General features: G+C 28.8%; 3 protein-coding genes across 3 annotated transcripts; all 3 read left to right on the top strand.

Moving 5' to 3' along the window:
- Positions 1-955: 955 nt before the first annotated feature.
- Positions 956-2887, top strand: LOC110623689 (GDSL esterase/lipase At5g33370). Its single transcript, XM_021768704.2, has 5 exons — positions 956-1260; positions 1414-1541; positions 1618-1860; positions 2118-2370; positions 2464-2887. The coding sequence occupies exons 1-5, from the start codon at positions 1044-1046 to the stop codon at positions 2694-2696; spliced, it is 1074 nt and encodes a 357-aa protein (XP_021624396.1). The 5' UTR covers positions 956-1043; the 3' UTR covers positions 2697-2887.
- A 6218-nt stretch (positions 2888-9105) lies between these two features.
- Positions 9106-11444, top strand: LOC110622231 (GDSL esterase/lipase At5g33370). Its single transcript, XM_021766673.1, has 5 exons — positions 9106-9435; positions 9538-9665; positions 9837-10079; positions 10200-10452; positions 11020-11444. The coding sequence occupies exons 1-5, from the start codon at positions 9189-9191 to the stop codon at positions 11250-11252; spliced, it is 1104 nt and encodes a 367-aa protein (XP_021622365.1). The 5' UTR covers positions 9106-9188; the 3' UTR covers positions 11253-11444.
- Positions 11445-14310: 2866 nt separating this feature from the next.
- Positions 14311-16153, top strand: LOC110623616 (GDSL esterase/lipase At5g33370). Its single transcript, XM_021768617.2, has 4 exons — positions 14311-14606; positions 14841-14968; positions 15149-15644; positions 15731-16153. The coding sequence occupies exons 1-4, from the start codon at positions 14369-14371 to the stop codon at positions 15961-15963; spliced, it is 1095 nt and encodes a 364-aa protein (XP_021624309.1). The 5' UTR covers positions 14311-14368; the 3' UTR covers positions 15964-16153.
- Positions 16154-16680: the final 527 nt, after the last annotated feature.

The raw sequence follows: 16680 nt of genomic DNA, 5'->3' as shown, positions 1-16680 counted from the left end.
ATTCAGTTCGTTTTAATTTTTATCAAAATTGATTCGATTCAGTTTGTATAAATACTAAAATTTTGATTTTTAGTTTATTCATTTCAATTCGATTTTGAATCGAATCGACGGAATGATGACTTTGTTTCGTTAATACAAACATATATATATGATCCTGTTAAATAATATGAATAGTTGTAATATCAATTAACTATTGTAATAGTAATAGTTATTCGAATAATATTTAATTAAATATTATAAAAAATAATCTTTCATGCATTATTTATTTAATCACTAAATGATAATATTTTAACCAATATTATAAAAAATTGTTGAATAAAGCCTACATCCACATCCACTCTAATATGTGAATAATGTTTCCGTCAATAATATATTTAAATAATTAAAAAAAAATAGAGACATCAAGCAGACGTCAAAGTTCAAAAATTGGAAAATTAAATAGAAAAGGCAAAATCCATCGATTTTCTTAACACGAAATCAACTAATGACGTTGATTGGAGTATATTTATTGGATTTAGAATCACTTAATAATTATGTAATGTTATTATCTCAAATGAATATGAAAGTGTTGCTTTGTCTTTTGCTTTTTGCTTTGTGTTGTTTGATAAATAATAATTAAACCACCAATCAATCGCCATCAATTAATTTAGATTTCTTTTGTTTTTGGAATATAATATATAGTTTAAATGAAATGGATAAATTTTATAAAATTTAAAGGAATTTTATGTTATATGCATATTTCGTCTCTATCTCTATCTTACACAATATTTAGAACATAATTTTTACATTATTAAAATTGATGATCTGAAATTTAAAAAAAAAACAAGGGTGTCTGAATGATTTATAACTCTCTAGTGTTAGAAAACGCCATTAATGCCTCGTCAAAGCTTCACGTAACCACCTTTATATATAGCCACCCTCACTTGCTCATTTTCTTAACATCCAAGCAGTCGCAGTCATAGAAGCTTCTCTGCAGAGTGTTCCTTCCCCCATTGAGCAGCTCCTCCTCATCTTCATCATCATCAGTTTTCACCTGCTGCACAATGTTAGGCCTGCTGGTTTTAGCTCTGGCTAGTTTTGCTCCTCTAGCTGCAGAGGCTAGAGCTTTCTTTGTTTTTGGTGACTCTTTGGTTGATAATGGCAATAACAACTATCTTGCAACCACCGCCAGAGCTGATTCTCCTCCTTATGGCATTGATTATCCCACTCGTCGACCCACCGGCCGTTTCTCTAATGGCCTCAACATCCCCGATCTCATCAGTAGGCTTACAGCTTTCTATTTACAATTTCTATTATATATTGATACTATATCGACAAGTTAATAATAACCGTTAGGTAAAATATTAAACTAGTGTTGATATGACGTCGAGCTTTTTAACGTTGGTGATTAATTACGTAAATGTGTGTTATAAGGTGAGGCAATTGGCACAGAATCTCCATTGCCATACTTAAGTCCAGAACTCGAAGGAGAAAGACTGCTTGCGGGTGCCAACTTTGCTTCTGCTGGAATTGGTATTCTCAACGACACAGGAATTCAATTTGTAAGTTCATGAGCTCTCAATTTCTTTCTATCTTTTATTTTTTTCTTAGTTCATTGAAATTTTTTATTTTTTGTAGCTAAACATCATTAGAATGTACAAGCAATTGGAATACTTCCAACAGTACCAGCAAAGGGTGAGTGGCCTTATTGGAGCTGAGCAAACTCAGAGATTAGTGAATGGAGCACTTGTCCTTATGACTGTAGGAGGCAATGACTTCGTCAACAATTACTATTTGGTCCCCTTCTCTGCTAGGTCTCGTCAATTCTCCCTCCCAGACTACGTCGTTTATCTCATCTCCGAGTACCGGAAACTTCTCATGGTAAGCTCTATCCATTGACGACAACATTTTTTTTCTTCTTCATTTTAAAAAATTTAATTTAATATTCACCTGGACTGTTGGGATACCATGTTCCATATTTCATGCACGATATGTGTTGAAAGAATGTAGGCAAGAAAAGCAAAAATAAAATCAAAGTGGGGCTGTGGGGACAGATATTAATGTTCCAGTTTAGCAAAAAAACTTATAATTAAATGGTAATGCAATGAGTAGAATAAAATGTTTGAGGATTAATGCAGAGGGTATATGAGCTGGGTGCACGTAGAGTTTTGGTTACCGGCACCGGACCTATGGGTTGTGTTCCGGCGGAAATAGCAATGAGGGGAAGAAACGGACAATGCTCGGTGGAATTGCAGAGAGCAGCTTCCTTGTACAACCCACAGCTTATAGAAATGATAAATGGACTCAATAGTCAACTTGGATCTGATGTTTTTACAGCTGCAAATGCCTATGATATGAGCATGGATTTCATTAACAACCCTCGAGCATTTGGTATCTCTTCTCCAACCAAATTAAGGAAAAGTAACCATGATTTGTATGTGATTAAATTAATTAAACAAAAACTTAGTGTGAGAATTTTTGCAGGATTTGTAACGTCAAAGATTGCATGCTGTGGGCAAGGACCATATAATGGGATTGGATTATGCACAGAATTATCCAATTTGTGCCCTAATAGAGAGATCTATGCCTTTTGGGATCCATTCCACCCATCTGAGAGGGCCAATAGAATCATTGTTCGTCAAATTTTGACTGGCACCACCGAATACATGCACCCACTGAATCTCAGCACCATCATGCTCTTGGATTCTAAGACCTAAATTCCCAATTCTACCTTCTCTATTTATTTATGTCATGAACTATCTCCTTCTTTATCATAGTCCAGTATTAGCATGCATGCATTTTCTTTTCTTTTACCTTTGCTGTTAAAAGAAATGTCCTTGCCTTCTTTTCATTGTTGCACCAACCTATTCTGTTAATGTTGCCGAATCGTTCTCTTATCTGAGATTCACAGAAAAAAAAATCAAATTACTCTTTTTAAGCTCGATTTATCGTGGTTTCTTAATAAAAAAAATAAAATTTACATATTTATTTCTTCAAATTAGTTTTATCCGTAATAAATCAGCTCTATCTAAAAATTTCGACTCTCAAAATATCAAATAATATGTGTAACATGAAAATATAAATTAATAAAATTAAATACATCATTACATTGTTATCAAAGGCCTGCCTAGATTAAGAACTGAGCTCTTCAAATTTTTTAAAAAATATTCAAGGTTCAAATGGTAATTTTAAAAAAAATTGAGGTCTATAAATTTGTTAGGAGTTTATTATTTGCATGTTTGTCCATTATATAATTTAAGTTAAATATATATTTGTATCCATATGATAGTTGGAATCAATTTATTAAATATTTAAATTAAAATTATAATTTATTGAATATTTAAATTTATAAAAATTAAACTAATTAAATATAAAATTAATCGTATTATTATTGATTTACTAGAAAAAGTTAAAACTTGATGACATATATTGATGAATATACTCTAATTTTTTGCTGACTTTGCTTGAAAGTCTTATAAATTAATAAAATTAAATGAGAGTAAAATTATTATTTTATAAAAATTTAGAATACAATTAATAGAGTATAATTTTTTGTAAAAGTTATTTAGTGTGTAAAGTAGGAGTGCGCAGTATTCGGTGTAAATTGAAAAAATTGATCAAATCAAATTAAATAGAAAATTTAGTTTATTTTTTTTATTTTTTTCGGTTTAATTTAATTTTTATTTTTAAAAATTTTAATTATTTCATTTTGATGATAAAAAATCGAATCGATTAGTAATAATAATATATTATTTTCGATAAAATAGAGATATTAAATCATAATTAAAATTTAAATATTTCAATTAAATTTTAAAATACTAAAAATAAGGTGTTAAAAATAAAAAATATATTTAAAAGTTAAATCAATCAAATCGAATTAAACTAAATTAAATTAATTCGATTCAAATTAGTTTCTAATTAAAATCAATCTGATTCGATTTTCATAAACTCTAAAATTTTAATTTTTAATTTTTTTAATTTAATTTAATTTTAAATCGAACTGATGAATCGAGACTCGGCATACCTAATATTTGATTTAAGACTACTTATAAGTGATCCATGTCATATGATGTAATTTGCTTCTGTAATCTATTAATAGTTTTATAAAAGTAACTCAAATAATTTACGAAATGATACCAAAAAAAAAACATTTGTCTTATATTATAAATAAAAAAAAAAAAAATCCTCTGTATTTATCAACGTACGATTTTTTAAAATTACAAAACAGTTTCCTTTTAAAAATGCATGTATCCTTTTGAAAAACAAAATGCCTTCACTAAAGTTTACCGTTTGAACTTTCATCATTCTTGTATATGAGAAATAGTTTAGCGAATACAATTAAATTTGCTTTTTATTGAAATTAAAAAAAAAGAAAAAGAAAAAGAGAGGATGCAGGTATTCTGGTTTAGATTAAATTTAGATCTAAACCATTTTCATTCATCATCACATACAATTAGTTTAGTTTTATAATTAAATTTAATTCAATTCAAACCATATATTTTAACTGATATTCGAGATGCAGAAAAATTGGGTTTTACAATGGATTCATGAACTTAAAAAAAATTTAGTCTTAGAGGAGGGTATTTCCTCCTTTTTTATACTCTTTCCTTTCCTCACGAGATAGCCATTTCGCTACAGGACCACCTATCCCTTATTGCAGGTTCGTACGTATAGATGACCTCAGGACCATCCCTGTGTCAGGCAAGCATTTAATTCCCTTCGGCGCGTGAGTGGACAGGGCTGTGAAATGACTGGACCCGCAATTATTTCTTCCCGTGTCTAGGTTCGAGGAAAAGGGACCGGAACCCAGAAGGTCTGGCTTTAAGGCTGAACTGGGCTGGACCGGTCCGATCAAGTGACTTAAATAGAAGTCTAGTCTGGAGGATGAACGGGTTGGGCCCGGCTTATTCGAGGACTTGGGAGCCTCCTGATTGTAGACTCCTACTATCGACCTAATCTCATGATAGGATGAAGAAGCCAAACGGTCATCATTAACCATTCAAACTATTTCTCACTCCATATTCTATTAACACTAAAATTAATTTACTAATTAATTTTATACTAATTATGAAATATAATAAAAAATCAGTCAAATCTAAATTGTAAATTTATTAATATAATAAAAACATAAATAAAAAATATAACTGAAAACAATAAAAATAAAATAATTAAATTTAAATATTACATCTCAAATAATAACGAAACAAAAAATATATAATTAATTTTATAAATTATAAAATTTTAAATTTTTTAAACTAAAAAAATATTATAAAATAAAAATTTTAATTTTTTCAAAAATTAAAATAATTTTTCATATTATTTTACTTATTTCAGAAATATAATTAATTTAATTTTATAAAATTAAAAATTAAAAATTAAAATAATTTATACATATTAATTTAACTTTTTATAAATATAATTAATTTTAATTTTATAGAAATTAAAAAATTATTACACTCAAAATAATTATAAAAAATCAAATAATATATTGCGGGTGTAAAAATATAGCTAATTTTTAATTTTTTAAAATTTTAAAAATAAAAAAATAAAACAATTGAATTAAAATATCATATTTCCAATAATAATAGAAATAAAAAATTTTAATTATTATTATATTCAAATTAAATATAAAAATTTTAAAAAAAAAATTAAAAATTTATTAGTTAATCAACGAAAACCAACAAAATGCTATTATAAATAGAATAAAATATCTATAAAATAATTAAATTTTATAAAAATTAGACTCTTAAACTCACTTAAAAGAAAAATAATATCAAACCATTTATCCTAATATTCATAAATATTTTGTGATAAATATATTTAATATTTAATATCTGTGTCTAGAGAAATAATTTCATTCAAAAATAAAAATAAGAAATTTGACAAAACCGAAACAGATTATTTTAAATTTCTCGTAATAATTATATTTAAGATAGTAAAAAAAAATATATAAATTATAATATATTTTTTCGCAATTATTTATAACAATAATATTAGCTATATAATTATGCATTCCATTTTCTTGTTGTAAATAAATATTTGTGAAACAATTTCAATTCATTAATTTCTACATCAAAATAAGCTCAGCTCCCCCTTCTTTTTATAATTACAACTCTCAAAAGCAATTCTACATCAAATTAACACATATAAAAAATAATTAAAACTCAAATTTATTTTAGTCAATCTAAAATTAATTTATATAAAAGAAAAATAATAAATCTTTTGGTACGATTAATTATATGATTAGATTTGAATTTAATACTATATCTTTCAGTATTATTATGCTAAAATTTATTGGTGAAATGAAATTAATATTATAAGATTTGATACGTATTTCCTAATGCAAAGACTCATGTGAATTTACGCTTTATGAAAAATATCACTATTAAAAGAGAAAATAAATAAATAAATAATTTATGTAATTTTTATCGATTAAAAAAAACATATATATACAATCGATATTAATAATTATTAAATTAAAATTAATAACAGCATATAGGAGGATTGTTAAATTTAATTTTATATGAATTTTGGTTAAAATGAATAAAAGAAAATGAAGTAAAGTAATAGAGGTGTAGGGACAAGAGTGTGGTACAGTTGGGAATAGGAAAATTTATGGGCCTGAAAAGAGGGTTGGAAAATAGTAGTAATTGAATTAAATTGAAAAAAGCATTTGGGTTAAGGGTAGTTCAACCGTTATTGTAAAGTTGTTGCATTATACAACTATCCATATGTATCATAAATAAATAAATAAACCACACTTTTTTTTTATTTTTATTAGAAAAAAACCCCTAAATTTGTAAAAATTCAGCTTAAAATTTGGAAGGAGACGAGCGTATTGATAAATTTAATGGAATTTAATTTAATAGTAATAAATATATGACTTTTTTAATAATTTATATTCAAGTTTTTACTCCCTTAAGTTTTCTACATTTCCTATAGTGCATGGGGGACCCTTCACCTTTGTGCCAAAAGGAAGAGGGCCCTTAAATTTTTAAAACGTCTGCATTGAAGAAAGAACGAGGTACAACACCGAATAAAGCATAAAAAGAGTAGTTTCAAATACAACTAAATAAAACAAAATAAATACTGAAAAATAAATAAAAAATAAATCAACATGCAACAAAAAATAATGAAATACAAATATTTTTATTATGATGAACAAAAATAATTTCAATTATCAATACCAAAAGAAGGTAAAATAGAGACAAAAGAAGGTACAATAGAGACATTCGAACGTAGCGGTGCAGTCCTAAAATGCTAATGCCACTAAAATAAAAAATTTTTTTAAATGAAAATTAGAACACCCTTAAACCTAGGTTCCGCAAAACACTCCCTCACATATAAAAGTTCAAACCTGCAACCCAAATACTAAACAAAACAAGAAGATAACAAATAAAAGCCCTACAAAGTTATCTCAACGAAGAAGAATCAAAAGATGGAGGCACAAAACAATCAAAGAAAAGAAAAACAAATAGAAAGCAAATCACAAACTTCTGAAGTACTCAGGCAAGAAGACCGTCTTCAAAACTCCAAATCCAATGAAGTGTTGGCAAAATAAACAGACTCTTTTCGCTCTTCTGTCCCTTTTTCTGTCTTGTTTTCTTTTTTTTTTTTTTATTGTTTAAGCTAGAAATTTTTTCAGGGCAATTTTTTTTTTAAATAAATAATTTTTTACAAAATTACATAAAGTTTTAATTTTTGTAAGAATGGAAACTTTTTTATTCTAAACAATACAAACAATAGAAAATAAATAACTTAATTGAATTTAAAAAACAATACAGATAAGATAAAAAAAAAGTATAAGATGAATTTATATATTATATAGCAATAGTAATGGAAGTTATATTTACGCACAACATTTTATGCAAATAATTTTTTTTCTCTAAAACAGTAATTAATTTCATATTTATGTTTGTTCTAAATGAAACATCTTTTAGGTAAACATTAATATGAAATTAAAAATAAGATTTTTCATTAACAAAAATAAAAATACTTATAATTAAAAAATAACCATGGTTGCTTACGTATAAAAAATGATCCATCTTCAAAATTTAAATATGTAATGTGTTATGCCATATCAATAATAATACTTCTTAAATAGTTCGAGGGCTTTCTGTTTGGATTAAATTTAAATTTATTTTATGAGTTTAGTTTGAATTTTTGGGTTTAGTATTAAATTTCTGCGTTGAAAAATAACTGCGTTCTTCATTTTCATTCTTGAATTTTTATTTTAATTAAAAAAATAAACCATTTAATAGTTAAAAATTATAGAAATTAAGATTTTATTAAGATTTCTTTTTTGGATGTTTGAGCTCAAAGCTCAACCAGAACAGAAACGAAGAATCAGAAAGGATTGCGAAAAGAGCGTAGGAAGAGGAATCTTGAGGCTCTGTATTTCAAGAGAAGAGGACTCTGCTATCTTCGCCAGAGCGTGAACACAGCCATCAGCTTTTTATTAAAATGTGACGCAGATGAGAGTTCCCTCCTTAGCATAATAGTATATTATTTCGAGGGAGACTTAAAGCTGGTTCCAACTAATTTTGAGTAAACTAAAGCGGCTAAAAGTTGTAAACAATAAATGACATCTCAAATCAAGTCAATGGAAGTCGTTTTCTCAAGGAACAACATCTTCATAACGTTTCCAAAATGTCACTTTTTAATCATTTTTAACTAGTAAAAATCATATTCCTAACTTAATTTCACCCGCTAAAATTAAAATCAAGTAAAATCGTTAGTGTTAATTATAAAAATGTAGAATTAAAAAATTTACTTTTATGGTAATAAAAGAAAAAATAATTCATACTCTGTAATTTATTAATTGTATTGGACGTTTGTGCCTCCCTCGTACTAAAACAGAAACCTTGCATTACCCTGATGGTCCTTAACATGTACGTAGTATGGACATATTGAAGTTCTGAACATGCATGCTGAAAAGAAAATTTGAGAGGAAATTTCCTATCCTACATCGTGAACATTTTTCAAGCTATTGTAGGTTAGTGACGCAATATTGAGCTCATGGTGTTTGTAACTACTTGTAAATTGTAATAGATCACTAGTGTATTTGTGGCATGTGGGGCTAATGTTTTTCCAATGACAATAGCTCCAACCTATATATATAGTGTCCTCACTAATCTTGAATCCATTCATCAAGTAGAAGTACACTTCCATTTCCCTTTTCTTACCCATTTGCCTTGGCATACAATTCCATGGCTAGTTCAATAATCACCATATCTTCAATGCTCTTCACACTAGTGATGGCATTGGAGACTCTGGCTCCTCAGGCTGAGGCAGCCAGGGCTTTTTTTGTGTTTGGAGATTCACTTGTTGATAACGGTAACAATAATTATCTGGCAACCACGGCACGGGCAGACTCACCGCCTTATGGTATTGATTTTCCGACACATCGACCTACTGGCCGGTTCTCCAATGGACTTAATATCCCTGACTATATCAGTTGAGTGCATTTGAGCTAATCTTTATGTTAAAATTTTGTTCGCTTTGAAATATTTTAGTGTTGTTTGTGCAGTATGGTTAAGTGTCATTTACTATTAATAGGTCAAGAAATTGGGTCAGATTTTTTGTTGCCATACTTGAGTCCAGAGCTCACTGGACAGAAGCTACTTGTTGGTGCCAATTTTGCTTCTGCTGGAATTGGAATCCTCAATGACACTGGAATTCAATTTGTAAGTGCAACCTCTGCCTTCAATTAATTATTTATGTTTCTAGGCAATGCTCTAGTTGGCTGCAAAAGATGGGGGAAAGGTTTCTTGATTCTTCAAAACAGGCTTGTCTTGTCTTTTCTCTTGCTTTATTGTGCACAACTTTGTCTGTAAATATAACGTTAACATTTTCAGGTAAACATAATCAGAATGTTTCAACAATACGAGTACTTTGAGGAATATCAAAGACGTGTCGCTGCTCTCATCGGACCCAAGAGAACACAACAACTTGTTAATGGGGCACTGGTCCTCATCACAGTCGGTGGCAATGATTTTGTTAACAACTATTACTTGGTGCCTTACTCTGTAAGATCTCGCCAGTATAGTCTGCCGGATTACGTCAAATTTCTAATCTCCGAGTATAAAAAGCTTCTCATGGTAATCTCTCTTTACGTAAAGGCTTTCGTTCAAAGCGATTAAATTAAATTCTTGCAAATTTCTTGGCATGGAGTTTAAATCCTGACAAAGTATTAACTGGACATGGAATTGTTGGTGCAGAGACTATATGAGCTAGGAGCACGAAGAGTTCTTGTGACAGGGACTGGTCCACTGGGATGTGTTCCAGCAGAATTAGCGACGAGAAGCAGGGATGGGGAGTGCTCAGCTGAGCTGCAACGAGCTGCGTCTTTATTCAATCCTCAACTCACTCAGATGCTTGGACAACTCAATAGCCAATATGGTTCTGACGTCTTCATTGCGGCTAATACTGGCAAAATGAGTTCTGATTTCATTACTAACCCTGCAGCATTTGGTAAGCAAATCCCACGTATATAATAATCGATAATAACTCCATGAGGTGAGATGACACGACACGTATTTTTTTTCCACCGTCTGAATTTGAGTTATGAGGGTTGAATGCCCTAATTAAATTATTAAATTGCAAAGGATTTTGAGCATAATCAAACCCAAATAAACAAGTAATGTGTGAGACAATATGCGGCAAATTAAGACCTTAACCTTGTGTTGTCTCTTTCTTTAAGAGTTTTTAAAATACTAAAAAAATTTAATATATCTAAAACGTTAATTTTGTTATAATTGAGTTTAAACTCAAAATATCAATACTAATTGGATAATTAAAAAGGCATTAATTAAAAAGTCATTATATTGTTAATGCAATAATAGGGAATCATTTTCATAAGTGTCAATTTCATCACAGTTGTATGTTCTGGGCCACAACATCAATGTGTTTAATTTTCCATTAAAATCCCATTTATAGATTACCTACTTCAAATTTCAGGCTCATCTCATATAATTAGACAAGTGAAATTATTGGCATAGAGATTTAGTCTAGATCTCAATTTTGCTGGAATTAATGCAGGATTTATTACATCAAAGGTAGCTTGCTGTGGACAAGGGCCTTATAATGGTGTAGGATTATGCACACCAGCTTCAAACTTGTGCCCTAACAGAGATGTGTATGCATTTTGGGATCCATTCCACCCATCAGAAAGGGCAAATGGTTTCATTGTTCAAGAGATTCTGAGAGGCACAACTGAGTACATGAACCCCATGAATCTCAGCACTATTTTGGCTTTGGACTCCAGGACCTAGCTGATTTTCTAAGGAAATCCGTACATGGCACTCTAGTGCATTTCCCTGTCTAAATTTGAATAAATATGTTTTCGGACTTTTTTTTTAAATTCAAAGTGTATGTTACAGTCCGAATTTCAGTAATATTTCAGGAATAATTGTATATTGCGTTTCTGTGTTGTATTATTATTCTAAGACTTTGTTTGATTCCAATTTGTTACTTTCTGATAAGTTAACTTCACATAAAATAATTTAACTAGGTAGTAACTTATTTATCCTCCGGAAGAAGTATTTTAAACTTTCCAGGAAATTAAGCAAAAATGACAACCAAACAAACACAATTTTAGTACTACTTTATGAAAATTTAAAGTTATCTAATTGAATTACACCCAACCAAATAAGATTAAAATTTATAGTGTTCTTATAATTACATATTTTTGGGGTTTTAACTTTTTTGTATTTAACATTTACAATTGTATAAGTATAAATATTTAACTCATGAATTTTTTAGAATATAACTATTAAATCTCTGAAAATTAAGGAGTTTGATTTACAAATTTGTTGCTAATAACACGGTAGGTTACAATGGACCGATACACATTAATCTTTCAGTTAAAAAATTTAACGATGAATATATATATATTCTTTTAGCAAAAAATAAGGAAATAAGAGATTGAGATGTTAAATATAAAATCTAAATGTATTTGTAGGTATAATATGATAATCATATTCATAGCTATATTGAAAATTACTTCTAATTCGTCAAAAAAGTTTTCCATTACTGAAGTATTAACGGTTGATTTGTAATGAATCCATTACTTAATATTATTAGTAGTAGAGTTTTGAGCCGTCAATAAAATTATACTTTTTGTCTCCACAATTTTTTTTAATATAAACTAATTAAAATTATTTACATTTAATGATGTTTCAGCCTTTTAATCAGCAATTTATTCTTGCAAATTTAATCGATAATTTATTTTTATAAATTTAATTTGACGGTAAATATATTGAAATTTAACATATAGATTTTAAATTAATCCTCCTAATTCTCTATGCCATTTGTAGCTTTGGTACAGGAATGGCCCAGTACTGCTCATTTGTTCAATAATGTATAATAAACATTATGATAAATTTAGCCCAAAATCATTTTGTTAGGTCTTATTTAGGGCCTATCTCATTCTCACTTCTCAAGCCCTAAATTGAATTTCATTTCATAAAATTCGACCTCTTTATATATATAATTAATGATGATAAAATTAATTAAGTATATAATATATTAGGTGGCAGAAAAATTTATTTATCTAGAGTTTTTGTTTTTCCCTCCAGTTGTAAAATAAGTATATATTTGAATTACAACTGTGATGGCTCGAGTTGTTATTTTCTTGCAAAAGTAGTGGAAGTGGTGACCTGGCTAGGTTTGCTTGCATGTGACTTTTATTTAAAAAAATTAATTTTAAGAGGCTTAAAAGTAAGCTTGTAGTTGAATAGCATTTGGCTATGTGAGGGACTTGTGGTTTGAATTGTTCACTCTATTTCAGTTAAAATTGAAATAATTGATGGAATTAAATTAATTTAAAATTTTAATTTAAATTTATACTTTTTTAATTTGGTTAAATTTAGTTTTAATTTTTAAAAATTTTATTTATTTTGATTTGATTAGATTTTAATTAGAAAAAATTTCAGCAAAATCTAATCAAACTAATTGGTTATTAATATTGTGTTATTTTGATAATATATGATGATATTTTGATGATCAAAATTAAAATACTTGAATTGAATTATAAATTATTTAAAATAAAGTATAAAAAATAAAATATTCAATCAATCGAATTAATTTGATTTAATTTGAATTAATTTTTAATTTAATTTAATTTAATTCAATTTTTATAAATATTTAAATTTCAAATTAACCCAATTTGCATATCATACCAATTTAATGTAATTGCATGGGAAGCTTAATTTGTCTGCTCATATCATATGCCGCATCTGCGCAACTTTGCTAAGTTAATGGCTACCTTTTTTGGCGCAACAAATGAGATTTTAATTTTTTTTTTTGAAAAACAAGTAGTTGTCATCTGATTTTACATCGTTTTGAATTTTTTTTTTTTTAAGTTGGAATCTCAAATAGTTTTTATTTAAAAACTTACTTTTTATAAATCAATATCGCGTAAAAATATTTAAAAGTAAATCATAAATAAATTTAAAAAAACATATAATTCTAAATAAAAAAATAAGTTGTGTTATAAAATATAATATCTATCTTAAATAGATGTATAAAAAAAATTTAAAAAATTTAAAAATAGTGATAAAAAACTTTAGAGTCTATTTTAAAGTTTTAACCAGGTCTCAAAAAACTCGTTACGTAATCGAAGTCAGGTAATAAACATATATTTCTAAATAAATTTTTTAAATTGAGTTTTAATAACAATTCTGACACCCGATATGGATAAAATATTTTTTTTCGCTATTCGTGCTAAATATTCTGATGCTATTTTTGTATACATAAAAATTTAAATTCAATTTAAATAGGTTGAATTATGTGAATCATCCTTTGGTTCACTCAATTTGATGGGTTAAAAAATTAAGAATTCCCTTATAATTAATAGTAGTTTAATAGTTGAATTCACATCCTTAATAATAAAGGGTTGGAGTTTATAGTAGGTTTAATTTATTTTATAACCCAATATTTGAATTTACGATGATTATGCAATCATATTGACGATTGATGCAATCATATTAGGATTATTGATAAAAAAGAAAAGCTGCCTGGACAAAAGTTTTTGGCAATAAAATTTGAAAATCTTTACAATTGAACTCGAAACTTTTTAGTTTTGAAGATAACTCTCGTATTAATCATATGAAAGACCATTTGATAAATTTTTATTATTTGTCCAGGTAGAAAAAGATTGTCCTAATTATAAGAATATTAATGCAGGTCTTCTTGAAAATGCATTGGAAGGTCAGCAGAGTTCCATACACAACTACCTCTACCAAGTTGAGTTGGTTTTCTTTATGTGGTCTTAAATTTTCATCCACCCACAAAAGCCACCATGCACTTATATATATGTCTTCCTGGCACCTGAATCCACACAGCAACAGCTTTTTTAAGGTTTCTGAATTTGTTGGAATCCACTTCCATGGCAAGTTCAATTCTTACATGCTCAGTCATCTTAGCATTATTGATAATTGGTATTGTTTCTATTCAAGTGGAGGCTAGAGCTTTCTTTGTGTTCGGAGATTCACTGGTTGACCATGGCAACAACAATTATCTAGTCACCACTGCACGAGCAGACTCTCCACCTTACGGCATTGATTTTCCGACTCATCAACCCACCGGCCGGTTCTCCAATGGCCTTAACATCCCTGACTTCATCAGTCAGTCTTTGTGCCATTATAATCTTTTGTTTCAATGTTATTTATATATTTGTCAGGAAAATTTTTAAATGGTCTGGTCTATTATGAACTTAAAACACGTAAATATGAGTTCTATGTGATTTTTTTAACGAAAATATCTACCCCTTGGATTTATGTTGACCAGGTCCAGGTAAGTTTTCCATGTTTGTCATTTTTTTCTTCGTTAACGCATGATGTGTAAATCCATTTTTGTAGGTCAAGCACTTGGTTCGGAGTTCCTACTGCCGTACTTGAGTCCACAGCTCATCGGACAGAAGCTGCTTGTCGGTGCTAATTTTGCTTCTGCTGGAATTGGAATCCTCAATGATACTGGAATTCAATTTGTAAGAGCAACATTTTAATTGAACTTTTCATTTTAGCAACCGAAAAGTTTAAATTGATTTTTTAAAACGTCTTAAACGTTTTAATATAACTTTTTAAAATTAAGAGATCAATTAATAAATTTTTTAATAACGCAAAAACTAAATAGTAAACTTTGCCTTGACTAATGATGTAATTTTCAGGTCAATGTAATCAGAATGTTTCAACAATTTGAGTACTTCCAAGAATACCAGCAGCGAGTGGCTGCTCTCATTGGAGATGAACAGACGGAGGAACTTGTCAACGAGGCTCTTGTACTTATCACAGTTGGTGGGAATGATTTTGTTAACAATTATTACTTGCTGCCAAACTCCTTAAGATCTCAGCAATATGCACTACCAGCTTATGTACAATTCCTCATCTCCGAGTACAGCAAAATTCTCCAGAGACTATATGATCTCGGAGCACGAAGAGTTCTTGTAACAGGCACAGGTCCACTGGGCTGTGTCCCTGCAGAATTGGCTTTGAGAGGCAGAAATGGGCAATGCTCAGCTGAGCTGCAAGAGGCTGCAGACTTGTACAATCCTCAGCTCACTGAAATGATCAAAGAACTCAATACCCAATATGATTCAGACATTTTTATTGCAGTAAATACTCGCTTAATGAATGCTGACTTTATCAGTGATCCTCAAGCATTTGGTAAGCAATCCTGAATTCTTACAATATATATATGGCATCTCGATTAAGCTAAAGTATTATTGATTTATTGTTGTTGGTGTAAGCAGGATTCACGACATCAAAAGAAGCTTGTTGTGGACAAGGGCCTTATAATGGTGTAGGACTATGCACATCTTCATCAAACTTGTGCTCTAACAGGGATGAATATGCGTTTTGGGATCCATTTCATCCATCAGAGAGGGCAAACAGATACATTGTTCAGCAGCTCATCACTGGCTCAACTGATTATATGAACCCCATGAACCTTAGCACCATTTTGACCTTAGACTCCATGACCTAATTCACGGAAAATTCTTACGTCCACTCGGGTGTCTATACATTTCATCAGTCCAAAATCACCGACATGCTTTTTCGAATGAGACTGATCATAATATTAATATATATAGTTATTTTGGATTGATCGGGTGTGTACGTCCAAGAGTATTTTTCCTAATTCATTTAATAAATTGCATGTTTGTTGTGGTTATTAATTTTCATATGAGTTCTATGATTTATTAATGTCTTGGTGAATGAGTTTATGTAAGAATTTATATATATAATTCAAATGGCGTAGTTTAAAAAAAATTTTCAATAAAATATTTTTTAATATTTAAAATACTAAAAAAAATTCATTAATGAAAAATATTTATCTAATTAAAGAGATAATTAAATTTTATTTAAAAGAAATTACTTTCTCCTTTAAAAATAGCTGCACCTAATATATGTGCATCTGGTCAATTAAATGTGATTAAGTGCAGAGAATATCATGATTTTGGCTTATTTATCCTTTATTTATTGGCTAGGAATTGTCTACCCACTTAAAAGTTTTTATGTTATTTAATTAAATTTTATGCACTCATGAATATTTTCAAACCAGTTTTAATAATTACTCGATAATTTATGAAAGTCCTTCCTGTTATTAAGGTTACACGAGCTAATAATAAAATTATTGGAGACAGCATATATCTATAAGTCTCACGATAATTACAAGAGTTAAAGAATTAAATATGAAAATTCA

The sequence above is a fragment of the Manihot esculenta genome, chromosome 9 (assembly GCF_001659605.2).
Source record: "Manihot esculenta cultivar AM560-2 chromosome 9, M.esculenta_v8, whole genome shotgun sequence".
Lineage (NCBI taxonomy): Eukaryota > Viridiplantae > Streptophyta > Magnoliopsida > Malpighiales > Euphorbiaceae > Manihot > Manihot esculenta.
Note: the sequence above shows the minus strand (reverse complement) of the source record. Positions and strands in the feature narration are given on the sequence as shown.